The sequence below is a fragment of the Coregonus clupeaformis genome, chromosome 26, assembly GCF_020615455.1.
Source record: "Coregonus clupeaformis isolate EN_2021a chromosome 26, ASM2061545v1, whole genome shotgun sequence".
Lineage (NCBI taxonomy): Eukaryota > Metazoa > Chordata > Actinopteri > Salmoniformes > Salmonidae > Coregonus > Coregonus clupeaformis.
The window spans coordinates 38,334,163-38,348,819 of NC_059217.1; the positions used below are offsets into that span (position 1 = coordinate 38,334,163).

The window sequence follows — 14,657 nt, forward strand, 5'->3', positions numbered from 1 at the left end:
GGAGGTGTACCTGTGGATGTATTTCAAGGCCTACCTTCAAACTCAGTGCCTCTTTGCTTGACATCATGGAAAGATCAAAAGAAATCAGCCAAGACAATTTCCAAACGCCTGAAGGTACCACGTTCATCTGTACAAACAATAGCACGCAAGTATAAACACCATGGGACCACGCAGTCGTCATACCGCTCAGGAAGGAGACGTGTTCTGTCTCCTAGAGATTAACGTACTTTGGTGCGAAAAGTGCAAATCAATCCCAGAACAACAGCAAAGGACCTTGTGAAGATGCTGGAGGAAACAGGTACAAAACTATATATATCCACAGTAAAACAAGTCCTATATCGACATAACCTGAAAGGCCGCTCAGCAAGGAAGATGCCACTGCTCCAACACCGCCATAAAAAAGCCAGACTACGGTTTGCAACTGCACATGGGGACAAAGATCGTAGTTTTTGGAGAAATGTCCTCTGGTCTGATTAAACAAAAATAGAACTGTTTGGCCATAATGACCATTGTTATGTTTGAAGGAAAAAGGGGGATGCTTGCAAGCCAAAGAACACCGTCCCAACCGTGAGGCACGGGGGTGGCAGCATCATGCTGTGGGGGTGCTTTGCTGCAGGAGGGACTGGTGCACTTCACAAAATAGATGGCATCATGAGGAAGGAAAATGATGTGGATATATTGATGCAACATCTCAAGGCATCAGTCAGGAAGTTAAAGCTTGGTCGCAAATGGGTCTTCCAAATGGACAATGACCCCAAGCATGCTTCCAAAGTTGTGTCAAAATGGCTTAAGGACAACAAAGTCAAAGTATTGGAGTGGCCATCACAAAGCCCTGACCTCAAGCCTATAGAAAATGTGTGGGCAGAACTGAAACAGCGTGTGCGAGCAAGGAGGCCTACAAACCTGACTCAGTTACACCAGCTCTGTCAGGAGGAATGGGCCAAAATTCACCCAACTTATTGTGGGAAGCTTGTCGAAGGCTACCCGAAACATTTGACCCAAGTTAAACAATTTAAAGGCAATGCTACCAAATACTAATTGAGTGTATGTAAAGTTCTGACTCACTGGGAATGTGATGAAAGAAATAAAAGCTGAAATAAATAATTCTCTCTACTATTATTCGGACATTTCACATTCTTAAAATAAATTGGTGATCCTAGCTGACCTAAGACAGGGACTTTTTACTAGGATTAAATGTCAGGAATTGTGAAAAACTGAGTTTAAATGTATTTGGCTAAGGTATATGTAAACTTCCGACTTCAACTGTATGTTAAACATTTTCAAACAGTATGTTAAAAAGAATGTAAAGGATAAAGAAATAGAACAGAAAAAAGACTGTCTGAGATCATAGCTGCCATCCAGGCCATGAGTATAGGATAGATATTATAGATGCCCTTATTAATTCCAGTTGAATGTGCTGTGAAGTGACCCTTGGCTGAAGTAACCACTGAACAGAACAGCCAATGGCACTCTCTGTGCTTGTGTCACTGCCAATCAAACTGTATGTTCAGTGACATAAAGTGTACTGTAGCATTAAAGCTTACCCTGATTACATCACTAATATTTGCATTTCACCTGCACACGCATGACTTGTTTTCTCTGTCACAGAGTGTGAAACATGATGACAGCATGCCAGCTGGGTTGCTATACTGTGCAGAGGCATGCATCACCTGCGAGCTAAAAATATTCAATGAAGTTGGCCTATCAGCAGACAACAGTGACATCACTTTTTGCGTCAGCGAACACTGCCACTTCTCCTGGGTGTTATTTAGTGTGTTGGAAACGAGTTGCCGGTTTAGGATCATTTTTCCCAAAGTGTCTTTGATCGTTATGACTGCCACATGTTGTTTGTGCTTTTGGCTGGGTACCGTAGAGGCACAACAACTTAGGGTTCATTGTCCTCCACAATGAAATCAGGGATGGGACTGAGTCCGTTCGTTCATACATTAGTCACACGTGATATCTCAGACAGCACTGGGACGATTTTGACTAAACTTGGGTGAATGATGCGTTTTGCCGTAGAGATTTGGAGACATGAAGAGAAAGACCTCATATCAGGGAATTCTTGGAGTTGATATTAAAAAACAGTCTCTTTGGGGCAATACTGTACATACAGACTAACTGAAAGAGGACAGAATAGTCTCCAGCTGTGCCCAGCAAGTGGGTTACTGCATTAGTTTTAGATGCAGTTATGTAGGACGTCCAGGATAAATGCAGTGTAAATAAAGAAACAGACTCACAGGGTTTATTATACCATGTGGGTCATGTCCCCTAGTCTTTTGAATGGGCTTGATGATTATATCATCAAATTAGTGAAAAACGCGGTCAACTTCTGCCAGATGCCTTATATGACATTGTTGCGCAGAGGACCATTGCGCTACGTTTTGCCCATTGAATACCATTCAAAAAGCCTACAAAAGTTCCAAAACTACAAGGCTACTTCCTGGAAAACGACGCGTCACGTTCATACCGTATTGTCCTGGAACAATCAACCATTGACCAAAAAACTATCTAATTTTGTGGGTTGGACCATGGTTGTAAATTAACATTCCATAATCGATAAAAAATGTATAATCTGGCCTACTCAAGACTTTTGCCATTTATGAACTGGTTTACCTTAGAGAGTCATCACATTCAGAGAGAGAGAGAGAGAGAGAGAGAGAGAGAGAGAGAGAGAGAGAGAGAGAGAGAGAGAGAGAGAGAGAGAGAGAGAGAGAGAGAGAGAGACCAATTTGTCACCGTTGGCTAGTCACTAATTACAACAACATGCAACACTTTCTTTGCCCCTGCCAAGACGTTGCAGAGAAAAATTATCTGTCACTGTGTCCAATTCAGAACACAGGCTACTGTAATTAACCATTGATTTACAGTGGGGTCCGAAATTATTGACACCCTTGATAAAGATGAGCAAAAATGACTGTATAAAATAAATATTTCAAATACTGAGCTATATTGTACGCTCAAAATAATATATATCTCAAAAAGGCAGGGGTCAAAATGATTGACACCCCTGTTTTCAATACCTTTCAATACCTCACCTTGCGAGGATAACATCACTGAGCCTTTTTCTAAAATGTTTTATGAGTTGGAGAACGAATTGGGAGGGATCTTAGACCATTCCTACATACAGAATCTTTCCAGATCCTTGATATCCTTCATCTGCGCTTATGGACTGCCTTCTTCAATTCAAACCACAGGTTTTCAATGGGTTTCAAGTCCGGAGACTGAGATGGCCATTACAAAATGTTGATTTTGTGCCCAATAAACCATTTCTTTGTGGATTTTGATGAGTGCTTGCAGTTATTGACAAATAAAATAAAATAAAAATGTATTGGTCGCATACACATATTTAGCAGATGTGGGGGGTGTAGCGTGTAGGGTGTAGAGAAACTATTGTGTTCCTAGCTCCAACAGTGCAATAATATCTAACAATACACAACAATACACACAAATCTAAAAAGTAAAAGAATGGAATTAAGAAATATAGAATTATTAGGACGAGCAATTTCGGAATCCGGAGGATAAATACAGTTGAAGTCGGAAGTTTACATACACCTTAGCCAAATACATTTAAACTCAGATTTTCACAATTCCTGACATTTAATCCTAGTAAAAATTCCCTGTATTAGGTCAGTTAGGATCACCACTTTACTATAAGAATGTGAAATGTCAGAATAATTGTAGAGAGAATTATTTATTTCAGCTTTTATTTCTTTCATCACATTCCCAGTGAGTCAGAACTTTACATACACTCAATTAGTATTTGGTAGCATTGCCTTTAAATTGTTTAACTTGGGTCAAACGTTTCGGGTAGCCTTCGACAAGCTTCCCACAATAAGTTGGGTGAATTTTGGCCCATTCCTCCTGACAGAGCTGGTGTAACTGAGTCAGGTTTGTAGGCCTCCTTGCTCGCACACGCTGTTTCAGTTTTGCCCCACAAATTTTCTATAGGATTTAGGTCAGGGCTTTGTGATGGCCACTCCAATACCTTGACTTTGTTGCCCTTAAGCCATTTTGCCACAACTTTGGAAGTATGCTTGGGGGCATTGTCCATTTGGAAGACCCATTTGCGACCAAGCATTAACTTCCTGACTGATGTCTTGAAGTCTTGCTTCAATATATCCACATAATTTTCCTTCCTCATGATGCCATCTATTTTGTGAAGTGCCCCAGTCCCTCCTGCAGCAAAGCACCCCCACAGCATGATGCTGTCACCCCCGTGCTTCACGGTTGGGATGGTGTTCTTCGGCTTGCAAGCGTCCCACTTTTTCCTCCAAACATGGTGGTCATTTTGGCCAAACAGTTCTATTTTTGTTTCATCAGACCAGAGGACATTTCTCCAAAAAGTACGATCTTTGTCCCCATGTGCAGTTGCAAACCGTAGTCTGGCTTTTTTATGGCGGTGTTGGAGCTGTGGCATCTTCCTTGCTGAGCGGCCTTTCAGGTTATGTTGATATAGGACTTGTTTTACTGTGGATATATATAGTTTTGTACCTGTTTCCTCCAACATCTTCACAAGGTCCTTTGCTGTTGTTCTGGGATTGATTTGCACTTTTCGCACCAAAGTATGTTCATCTCTAGGAGACAGAATGCGTCTCCTTCCTGAGCGGTATGACGGCTGCGTGGTCTCGTGGTGTTTATACTTGTGTACTATTGTTTGTACAGATGAACGTGGTACCTTCAGGCGTTTGTAAATTGCTCCCAAGGATGAACCAGACTTGTGGAGGTCTACAAGATATTTTTGTTCAGTGTATAATAATAATAATATGCCATTTAGCAGACACTTTTATCCAAAGCGAGTTACAGTCATCTGTGCATACAATTTTCGTGTGGGTGGCCCCGGGATGTATCCAATCAGAACATACTGCTGACTACAGCTCATTCAGATGACAGACAGCATGTTCACATCCAATCCACCATGCCAATCTGTGTACTTGTTCTGAGAAAGGCATCAAATGAGGGAATACCACAGTTGCAATCGACAATTTCATAGAGCCCTATCTGTCTCGCTCTCTCCCTCTCCCTCTCGCTCTCGCTCTCGCTCTCTCCCTCTCTCTCTCTCTCTCTCTCTCTCTCTCTCTCTCTCTCTCTCTCTCTCTCTCTCTCTCTCTCTCTCTCTCTCTCTCTCTCTCTCTCTCTCTCTCTCTCTCTCTCTCCTCTCTCTCTCTCTCTCTCCCTCTCTCTCTCTCTCCCTCTCTCTCTCTCTCTCTCTCTCTCTCTCTCTCTCTCTCTCTCTCTCTCTCTCTCTCTCTCTCTCTCTCTCTCTCTCTCTCTCTCTCTCTCTCTCTCTCTCTCTCTCTCTCTCTCTCTCTCTCTCTCTCTCTCTCTCTCTCTCTCTCTCTCTCTCTCTCTCTCTCTCTCTCTCTCTCTCTCTCTCTCTCTCTCTCTCTCTCTCTCTCTCTCTCTCTCTCTCTCTCTCTCTCGCTCTCTCGCTCTCTCTCTCTTTCTCTGTCTCTCTCTCTATGGCTGGGGTTTCTTGCTGTTTACAGTATGCCGAAGCTGTATGCCTTACGTACAGTTGAAGTCGGAAGTTTACATACACTTAGGTTGGAGTCATTAAAACTTGTTTTTCAACCACTCCACAAATTTCTTTTTATCAAACTATACTTTTGGCAAGGCGGTTAGGACATCTACTTTGTGCATGACACAAGTAATTTTTCCAACAATTGTTTACAAAACCGATTTTTTCATTTATACAGTTTTTCTCGATTGTTTACACACATTTTCTGAAAGCATGCCTCGTATTATCAGAACTCTACACACAAATCAAAAAACACACACACCCCTCAATTCTCTAGCAAAATGAAACTTTACATTCAAAACATTGTTATTTCTTATCAAAATGGTATTTTGTTTTCAAATGACAAACACAAACCATCATATGAATAGACATTTATAAGAACCAGTTGAACACTGATGTGCTCAATGTAAAACACTATGATGAATGGAAAACACTTCTTCTCCATTCATCATAATAACTTAGGCCTTTTTTTTGTTCAGTGTTGCCATTACTACAGACAGTACATACATAAGTGTGTTGTAAAATATTTGAGAATATTGTTTTTATACTCAGAACACATAAATACACGGTAACAAATATATTTCATTTTTCCCACAAAAACAATGTACACAGTGTACATCCCATTCCCAACCAACACAAAGTTGCACATACAGTGGTCTACATACAAAACAAAATAATTTAATGTAAAATTCCTCAATAGGATTGAGGAATGGAGAATATGGAGGGAGATAAACAACTAAAAAGCGTGGGTGGGCAGTGAACCAGTTACGAACCAGAGCAGCCCTGTGGAAACTTACGTTGTCCCAAATGTACCTGAGCTGCTCTGGGCCATCTACCTGATCTGGTGGAATGAGTATGTTGTGTAGGGTGTCCAGGAATGTGATCAGATGGGCGGTGTTGTAGGGGCCAAGGGTAGCATGGTGATGGATGACGCCGTGGTGGGTAATCGCTGCACACATTGTGATGTTCCCTCCGCGCTGGCCAGGGACTTGAACAATGGCACGCTGGCCGATGATATTCCTTCCCCTCTTTCGTCTTTTTGTGAGGTTGAATCCAACCTCATCAATGAAGATGAACTGGTGCTCCACTGCAGCCACCTCTAGCTCAAGGACTCTCTGAAACACACATGACAATATCAGAAATAGACATGGAGTGGTCACTATTGTGAAGCACAATCATTATGATTACAATACTGAAATATGTATAATTTATACAGTGTTGAGAGTATGCATCAATTGTAGCAAACAGGCTTAAATTAAGCAAATGTATGGATCATTTAGCTATTTGAATTTGAATTTTAGGACCCTTTTAGGTATCATAAAAATATATTTTAAACTTGGCCTTACTACTATTAGCCCATAGAAAAGCATTGAATAACAAGACTCATACATGGACAAATACATAGTAAAACATTTATAAAAAGGATGTTTGTTTTTAAAGTGTCTGTTCTATATCTGAGAGATTCAAGAAAGATCAACTTTCCATAGAGGGGTCATATTAGTGTGTAGCCCAAACTGTTCGGAAGCTACAGACAGAAGTTGGCAGATCGGCGGCATTGAATTCAGACGAGTCCCGTGACACTTGTGGGGGTCGTAGAGCAAAATGGAGAACACCATCGTGTTTGTGTGTAGGCCAAACTGTTCGGACGCTACAGATGTTTTTGTGAGAAGACTGATTTTCTCATGGTCTGACAAACACTGTGTAGCTCTGCCACCTTCCATCGCAGATGCGGAAGCCCGACATCGGCGGATGAGGTGGATTGAGACGCAGCCCATGCAAAAAATATCTCTACCTTAAACAGACAGATTTTTGTAGGTACTTTTTTATTATGCTAATTCGATTTTAATTTACTTTGTATCCCTCATTTACTCAAGTGTTTCCTTTATTTTGGCAGTTACATGTAGAGTTTGGCTTCCAATATTCTGTAGGCACTTTGTACTTCCCATGTTTCCTTTAAATGTACCTCCTTTCAACTACGTGAAAACATATTTTCAGTGTTGCTCACGGCATTTGGGTTGCGGTGCAGAATAAATTGTGTGCATAAGCACATAACAAACAAGTGCCCTTAAAAAAACAAGTAAGCAGTGAGCATAGAAATGCATTAAAAACAGAACAATGAAGAGGAATGGTGACCTTACAGCGCAGTCAAGCTGTCATATTATGGAAGTCAGATTGGTCCCAGGATGCCAAATGTCAACTACTGTAGGATAGCAGGAATGATAAAGTCACATCAGATCATGTCACTTATGGATGTTCCTGTGGCCAGCATCATTTTGGGCGCAGATCTTGTCAGAAAGCTCCCAAAACCCTAACACCGTGATAGTGGAGAAAACGACCGAGAAGAAGGAGGAGATAGATAGAGGCAGGGCGGGAGGGACGCAGGTTGGCCGTTTATTGTCATGAATCTTGCCCTGGAGGCAGCACTGAGCAATTCCGGCTGGATAGACCAGCTGCAAAGTCCAAATTGGCTATATCGTCAAAATTCATGAAAACAGAAATTAGCTTTTGGTCTTAATTTAAGGTTAGGGTTAAGCATTAGGGTAAAGCTTAAAATCAGATGTTATGACTTTGTGGCTGTGCCAGCTAGTGAACACTCTGCAGGGCTGCCTCCAGTACATGAGTCATCCCAATGAATGCCAACCTGCAAGAGGGACGTAGCCATGGAGACTACATGGAGAGCTACATTCAAGAGGGAAAAACATAGAGAGACCTGGCTGTCCTGTCATGTCGAATTAGCTTTTCTCCCTCAATCTTCTCTCAATCAATTATCATCCCTGGTCAGAGAGGAGCCACTATCAATATGGAAATGAATGGTGCAGATGGTGGGGATTTTGTCTGTGTGTGTGTGTGTGCGTGTGTGTGTGGGTGCCTGCATGCATGTGTGTGATTGTGTGAAAGAAAAATAATGATTAGAAATATGTCGATACGTACACACATCTGTCTCTGTTTACACCCTTTATTGTGACACTTGGCATGCTGTTTGCTAGATTGTTTTAAATAAAGGTCGGTGTTGAGATTAATGACTATTGTCAGGCTACCACATATCAGGCCACTACTGTCCCTCTAGGTGTGACAGCTCCATTAGCTGCTACAGTGGCCCTCAGTGGAAGGAGCCACATGCCGATATCTCACAGCATACTGTTGTGTGGATGGGATAAGGACTTACATTTCTGACATACGGATGACATAAGGCCTGTCACAGTATATCATAACAGATAATGACCACACGCCTTTTGTATGTGTAAAACTGAGATAACGGTTACATCAGTTGTGATGCGTTGTCCTGCCTTCTGGTCACCTAGATAGGTGAAGCAGCACAATGTGTTTGTGTGCTGCAGATGTGTGTGACGGAGGAATTCTGTCCCTCTAAATACTTGATGAGTCTCACCACTTTCTGCAGGCTACGGTAAGTGGGAGTACATCTGGTGAGCCCTCAAGTCACATTTCAAGCCTGTTCTCGATCACTCGCTCTATTCATTATCCCCTCACCCTTTGCTTTCGCTCAGTCTCTCACTCACTCTCTCTCTCTCTCTCTCTCTCTCTCTCTCTCTCTCTCTCTCTCTCTCTCTCTCTCTGTACTTGTTCTGAGAAAGGCATCAAATGAGGGAATACCACACATGCAATCGGCAATTTCATAGAGCCCTATCTGTCTCGCTCTCTCTCTCTCTCTCTCTCTCTCTCTCTCTCTCTCTTTCTCTCTCGCTCTCTCTCTCTCCCTCTGTCTTTCTCTCTCTCTCTCTCCCCCTCTCTCTCTCTCTCTCTCTCTCTCTCTGTCTCTCTCTCTCTCTCTCTCTCTCTCTCTCTCTCTCTCTCTCTCTCTCTCTCTCTCTCTCTCTCTCTCTCTCTCTCTCTCCTATTGTCTCTATACCACCTTTTTTTTTCCAATTCTATCATCCCCTGTTTGAGAAAGATTTCTCTATCCCTCTATCGCCATTTCTTCCATCTCCCCCACTCTCTTGTTCCTCTCCTCCCTCTCTCCCTATAATGGAGGCAAGTGAATGTCCACAGTAGCAGTGGAGAATTAGAGCATGATTTATCACTGGTGCTCTTAGCAGCGCTGTAAAGACATGCCACAGACTCAGCCCTGTGTCAAGTGTTTCAGCCTTCTGCTCTACAGAGTCAATCACGCAGGGCCAGATTACAGAACGGGCACATACTTATCTTCTGTATTTTTTATATATTTTTTTACACCTTTATTTAACTAGGCAAGTCAGTTAAGAACAAATTCTTATTTACAATGACGGCCTACCTGGATAGCATATGAACACGGCATAAGAAATGGCAAAATGTGTAGAATTGCAGGAAATTAGCTTTAAAACAGACAATTTTTCTCTCATCCTCTTAGCAAAATGTGAGGATAGCATGAGGTGAGCTATGAAACAGCAACTTTTTATTTCTGCCCCATGGCAAAATGTGTTGAAATGCAGGAAGTTAGCTGTTTTCTTAAAAAGAAAGGTGGGCCCCCTGGAGGTAGGTGCCCCGAAGCCCCAAATGCATTAGTCCGGCTCTGCAATCATGGCCATATTAAACTCAAACCACACTGACCCAGAACCACCCTGGTCTTCACAGTCTCACCAAATGATCCCTGGAAGTAGTCTAGTCATGTTTGCAATTTGTAATACCCAGAGGTCTGGGACTCGTGATGATATACTAGGAACACTACAATATGATGGTGATGATGAGAGCGAGGAGGATGATGATGATGATGATTATCATGATGATGATGATGATGGGGATGATGGGGATGATGATGATGATGATGGGGATGATGATGATGATGGGGATGATGATGATGATGGGAATGATGATGATGATGGGGATGATGATGATGATGATGATGATGATGGGGATTATGATGATGATGGGGATGATGATGAGGATGATGAGATGATGATGATGATGAGGATGATGATGATGATGATGATGGGGATGATGATGATGGGGATGATGATGATGATGATGGGGATGATGATGATGGGGATGATGATGATGGGGATGATGATGATGATGATGATGATGATGATGATGATCAAAATTAAGGCTTAATGTGTTGGTGGGTTTTGAGATGAAAATATCAAGATATGCTGATCTGCGATATCCCTGAATTAGACCACTAATTAAAGCGACAGTCTCCCCATCTACTTGTGCCAACAACTCTCCATGGCCTACAAGCGGAATGGAAGTTTATTTAATTTCAGCTTTGAGAGTGTGGTTCATATAATGTAAGAGGATAAAGTGTTCTGCATGTGATTGTAATTTCCCAAGTGACATTATTATGACTCTCAGAGCCACCTAGAGGTGCAGACAATTAAGCATCAACATTCCCAAACCTACACAAAAAATAGTAAAGGCAAAAGCAATGGACTTTGATTGGTTATATAAGCAATCAATCATATATTTATATATGTCAGTGTACCTCTGTAGATCTTTGTTGATTTAGGAAGATATATTGAAATTATTGTAATGTGAACTATTCTCGTAACCATTGTGTTTGGAAATATACTGAACAAAAATATAAACGCTGTCTGAATTAAAGCCGTTTTGTGGGAAAAACTCATTCTGATTGAGTGGGCCTGGCTGTCCAGTGTATGGCTGTGCCCCTGCCCAGTCATGTGAAATCCATAGATTAGAGTCTAATTAATGTATTTAAATTGACCGATTTCCTTATATGATCTGTAACCTAGTTATATCGTTGAAATTGTTGCATGTTGCGTTAACATTTTTGTTCAGTATAGTTCAGGATCTGAGCTTATTGCACCATGGTGAACATTATCTCAACCTGTTTTGGTTTCTGTATTTGTTTTCCTTTATTGTAGTTACCTTTTGCATTATTCATTTCGTTCAGTGGCCAAACCTTATGGAAGTTTGCAGTGAATTATGATAATATCTTGTGTGTGTTTGTGTGTTTGTGTGTGTGTGTGTGTGTGTGTGTGTGTGTGAGAGAGAGAGAGAGTAAATCTCCATGTTAGGAAAGATGAGATCTCTATCCAGAGGTCAATATGATTTATCTCACTATAGCACAATTCAGAGGTTGCAAAAATGCTTTACCCTGAGGTGTCCCCAATAAATCGAAATGGATTACATCACATACGGGCAGAGCTTGTTCTCTGAAGCCACAGTGCATTCTGATTGACTCTCTCCTTAATTGATCAATTAAAACCATTGATTGACTTTAGGGTGTATAAACTTCAGCTTCAGATAAAGACAACCTCTTTGGCGCCTGGAAAAATGAAGTTGTTCATATAGTGACTAAAGGCAATACGAATTGCCTTTGTTTCAACCCAGATCTTAATCACTTAATGGCAGAAATTCATTAATGGTGAGAATGAATCACTTTTTGCCTCTGGTATTCATTTAGCTCTTGTTATCTTATGGCTCTGAAATCCCAGCGTGTGGGAAAAAATCTGACAAAATGGATCAAGTCAATCCCAATGTTCAAGGGTTAACCTGGGACTGACAGAACGTTGGCATTTCACAGGTGATTTCAATTATGTCAAACCCACCAGATGCATTTGTATTTACAGCCGGTTTAATTTGTTGCCGTCTGTGAATGAGCTGAGATCGGCTCAAGCTGCCAGCCAGTGAGTGGCATTTGTATTGTTGGCAGGCCTTTGCCTGTCTGTCTTTCTTTCTTCCATTCCCCCTCTGTTTGAATGCCAATGAGACAAGCCTGTAGGGCCTGCCCGCACACCCTGGCCTTTGACTGAAGTGAAATCAATCAGGCCTTCAATCGCTCTCTAAAGGACCATTATCCAACCTTCCCTCCTTGTCTAACAGGCTATGCCTATCTGTCTGTGTGTTTTCTGTCTGTGTGTTGTCTGTCTGTCTAATTCCACCTTACAGTTGACTCTCTCTTCTACATTTACACTGTATCCAGCAGACAAGAAACAAAGCAAGGACGTTGTGGAATTCTGGTTCTGTTCTGTCTGGTTCTGAAGTTCTTTTGGGATAAAAGACTCCTAAACATGAAGAAATAAAGTTTCAAGTCAGGTGGTTCCAAAAGGTTCTGACAAAGTCACAGTGATATGTCTGGGGAGTAGTTTCCGTTGTGGAATTGAACAATTACTAGTTTGGCATTAAATACTTGGCTTACACTAGAGTTTCCTTGTCTCCATAGATCCCTCAGATCAGCTATGCATCCACGGCGCCCGAGCTGAGTGACAACACACGCTACGACTTCTTCTCCCGTGTGGTGCCACCGGACTCCTACCAAGCTCAGGCCATGTTGGACATCGTCACGGCGATGGGCTGGAACTATGTGTCGACCCTGGCCTCGGAGGGGAATTACGGAGAAAGTGGCGTGGAGGCTTTTGTCCAGATCTCCAGAGAGTCTGGTAGGTGTGATGGGGCTCTTTTTACTGGCACAACATGGCTGCTCACTGAGGCTTTTACTGAAACTCTGATTAAGATATTTATATTTTTTCAACTAGACCTGGCTGCTAAATGTGGGCTGTTTTTGTGACACCATGCTGAAGGATAAACAAATGCAATTGAATCCAAAAGTGTCTTCCCATGCTAATATACAGCAAAATTTTTATTCTACTAAGAACAACTGCTTGTTTGGGGATGTATGAGAAACTTGAATTGTGCTGAAAGGAAGATGTGTTCCCTTGTGTGGGAGATGTGTACTGTTGGTCAGTGTTTTACGCTCTGCCTGCATGCATTGCCCCAATGTTTGACTCAAACACTGTCTTGCCTAGTTTGGCAGAGTGCACCTCAGCATTTGCTGTCTCAACAGCAGGGGATACCTTGAAGGTTCACGTGTCAAGTCGCTGAATGTCAAAATAGACTGCCAGGGGACAGTCTAAGACAAAAAACACAGAGAGCATCTCTGCTTTCTCTTTTAATCTTGCTTGTTCTTTGCTCAGAGAGACTGCTAAGGCATTAGGGTATGGCCTCTCCCATTCACCAATCAAAACGTATTTACAGCTAGCAATTATTAAAAAGATGTTATATTACGCACCAGAATAAATGATTGCTCCACAATTTTAACGATGCATCAGAGGGTAAGGGAAGGGTGTGGAACATTTCAAAGTGGTCTGTGAACATTTGTATTATGTTGATAAATGAATATAGCGATAGGTAATGTAATTGATTCTCCGTATAATCACCAGTAAGTTCACAGATGTCTTTTTCTAGGAGCTGTGTCATAATCAAACTCAGTTCTCTCTGAGGCCTTTGATTAAAGTATTATGGCAGCTTTCGTCAGGGTGGACAAAAGGCAGCACATGAATTATATTGTAATTGCTGAATAGAAATTAATCAGCTGTAACATGTATGTGTGAGATTAACAGAGTGTGTGCGCAGTAGCCCCGGGGCTGTATCTCTGGGCAGCATGGGAGCAGGAGAGCACCAACCTAATCCTTGAGGGCCGGAGCGGTCGCCGGTTCATCTCTCCGTGGCACTTAATGGATCAAGTATAGTCATTGATTGGATTGAGAGTCCACCCACCTGTTTTCTTGGGACGGAATCAGTTGCTTAGTTCATAGATACTGAGTGCAGAGTAATGTTATACCAGTGGTTCTCAAACCTCTCCTCGGGGACCCCAGATATTTTATGATGTTGTTGTAGCCCTGAACTACCTGATTCACTAGTTGACAAGTTGAATCAGGTGTGTTAGCTCTGGAACAAATAAAATACATGGAACGGTTGGACGACCACTGTGTTATACAGCGCAGGCAGAAATGTAATAAGTAGAATGGACATACAACTCTGTAGTACATAGAAATTCTTCCACACTCCACATTCCAATAAATGCAGGGTGGAATGCTGACTTTAAGGTAGCGGTTGGCATCCTCTGGCTGTCCTGTACTTCTACTCTCCCACTGAACATTCAGGAGAGTCCAGGGCAGGAAGGAATAGTGGAAAACGAGCGGTGCTGGGACCGTTCCCGTATTAGTGCTTTACATTCTTAGAAAAAAAGGTGTTATCTTCAACCTTAAAGGGTTCTTTGGCTGTCCCCATAGGATAACCATTTGAAGAACCATTTTGGGTTCCATGTAGAACCCTTTCTACAGAGGGTTCTACATGGAACCCAAATGGGTTCTACCTGGAACCAAAAAGGGTTCTACCTGGAACCAAAAAGGGTTCTCCTATGGGGACAGCCGAAGAACCCTTTTGGAACCCTTTTTTCTAA

General features: G+C 42.0%; 1 protein-coding gene across 1 annotated transcript in view; it reads left to right on the top strand.

The window, feature by feature from the left end:
* LOC121540543 (metabotropic glutamate receptor 8-like) overlaps positions 1-14,657 on the top strand; it is a 209,167-nt gene that overhangs the window by 79,338 nt on the left and 115,172 nt on the right. Inside the window, exon 3 of the mRNA XM_041849492.2 lies at positions 12,639-12,855. Within this exon, the coding sequence (XP_041705426.1) occupies positions 12,639-12,855 (217 nt within the window). The remainder of the gene's footprint in view (positions 1-12,638; positions 12,856-14,657) is intronic.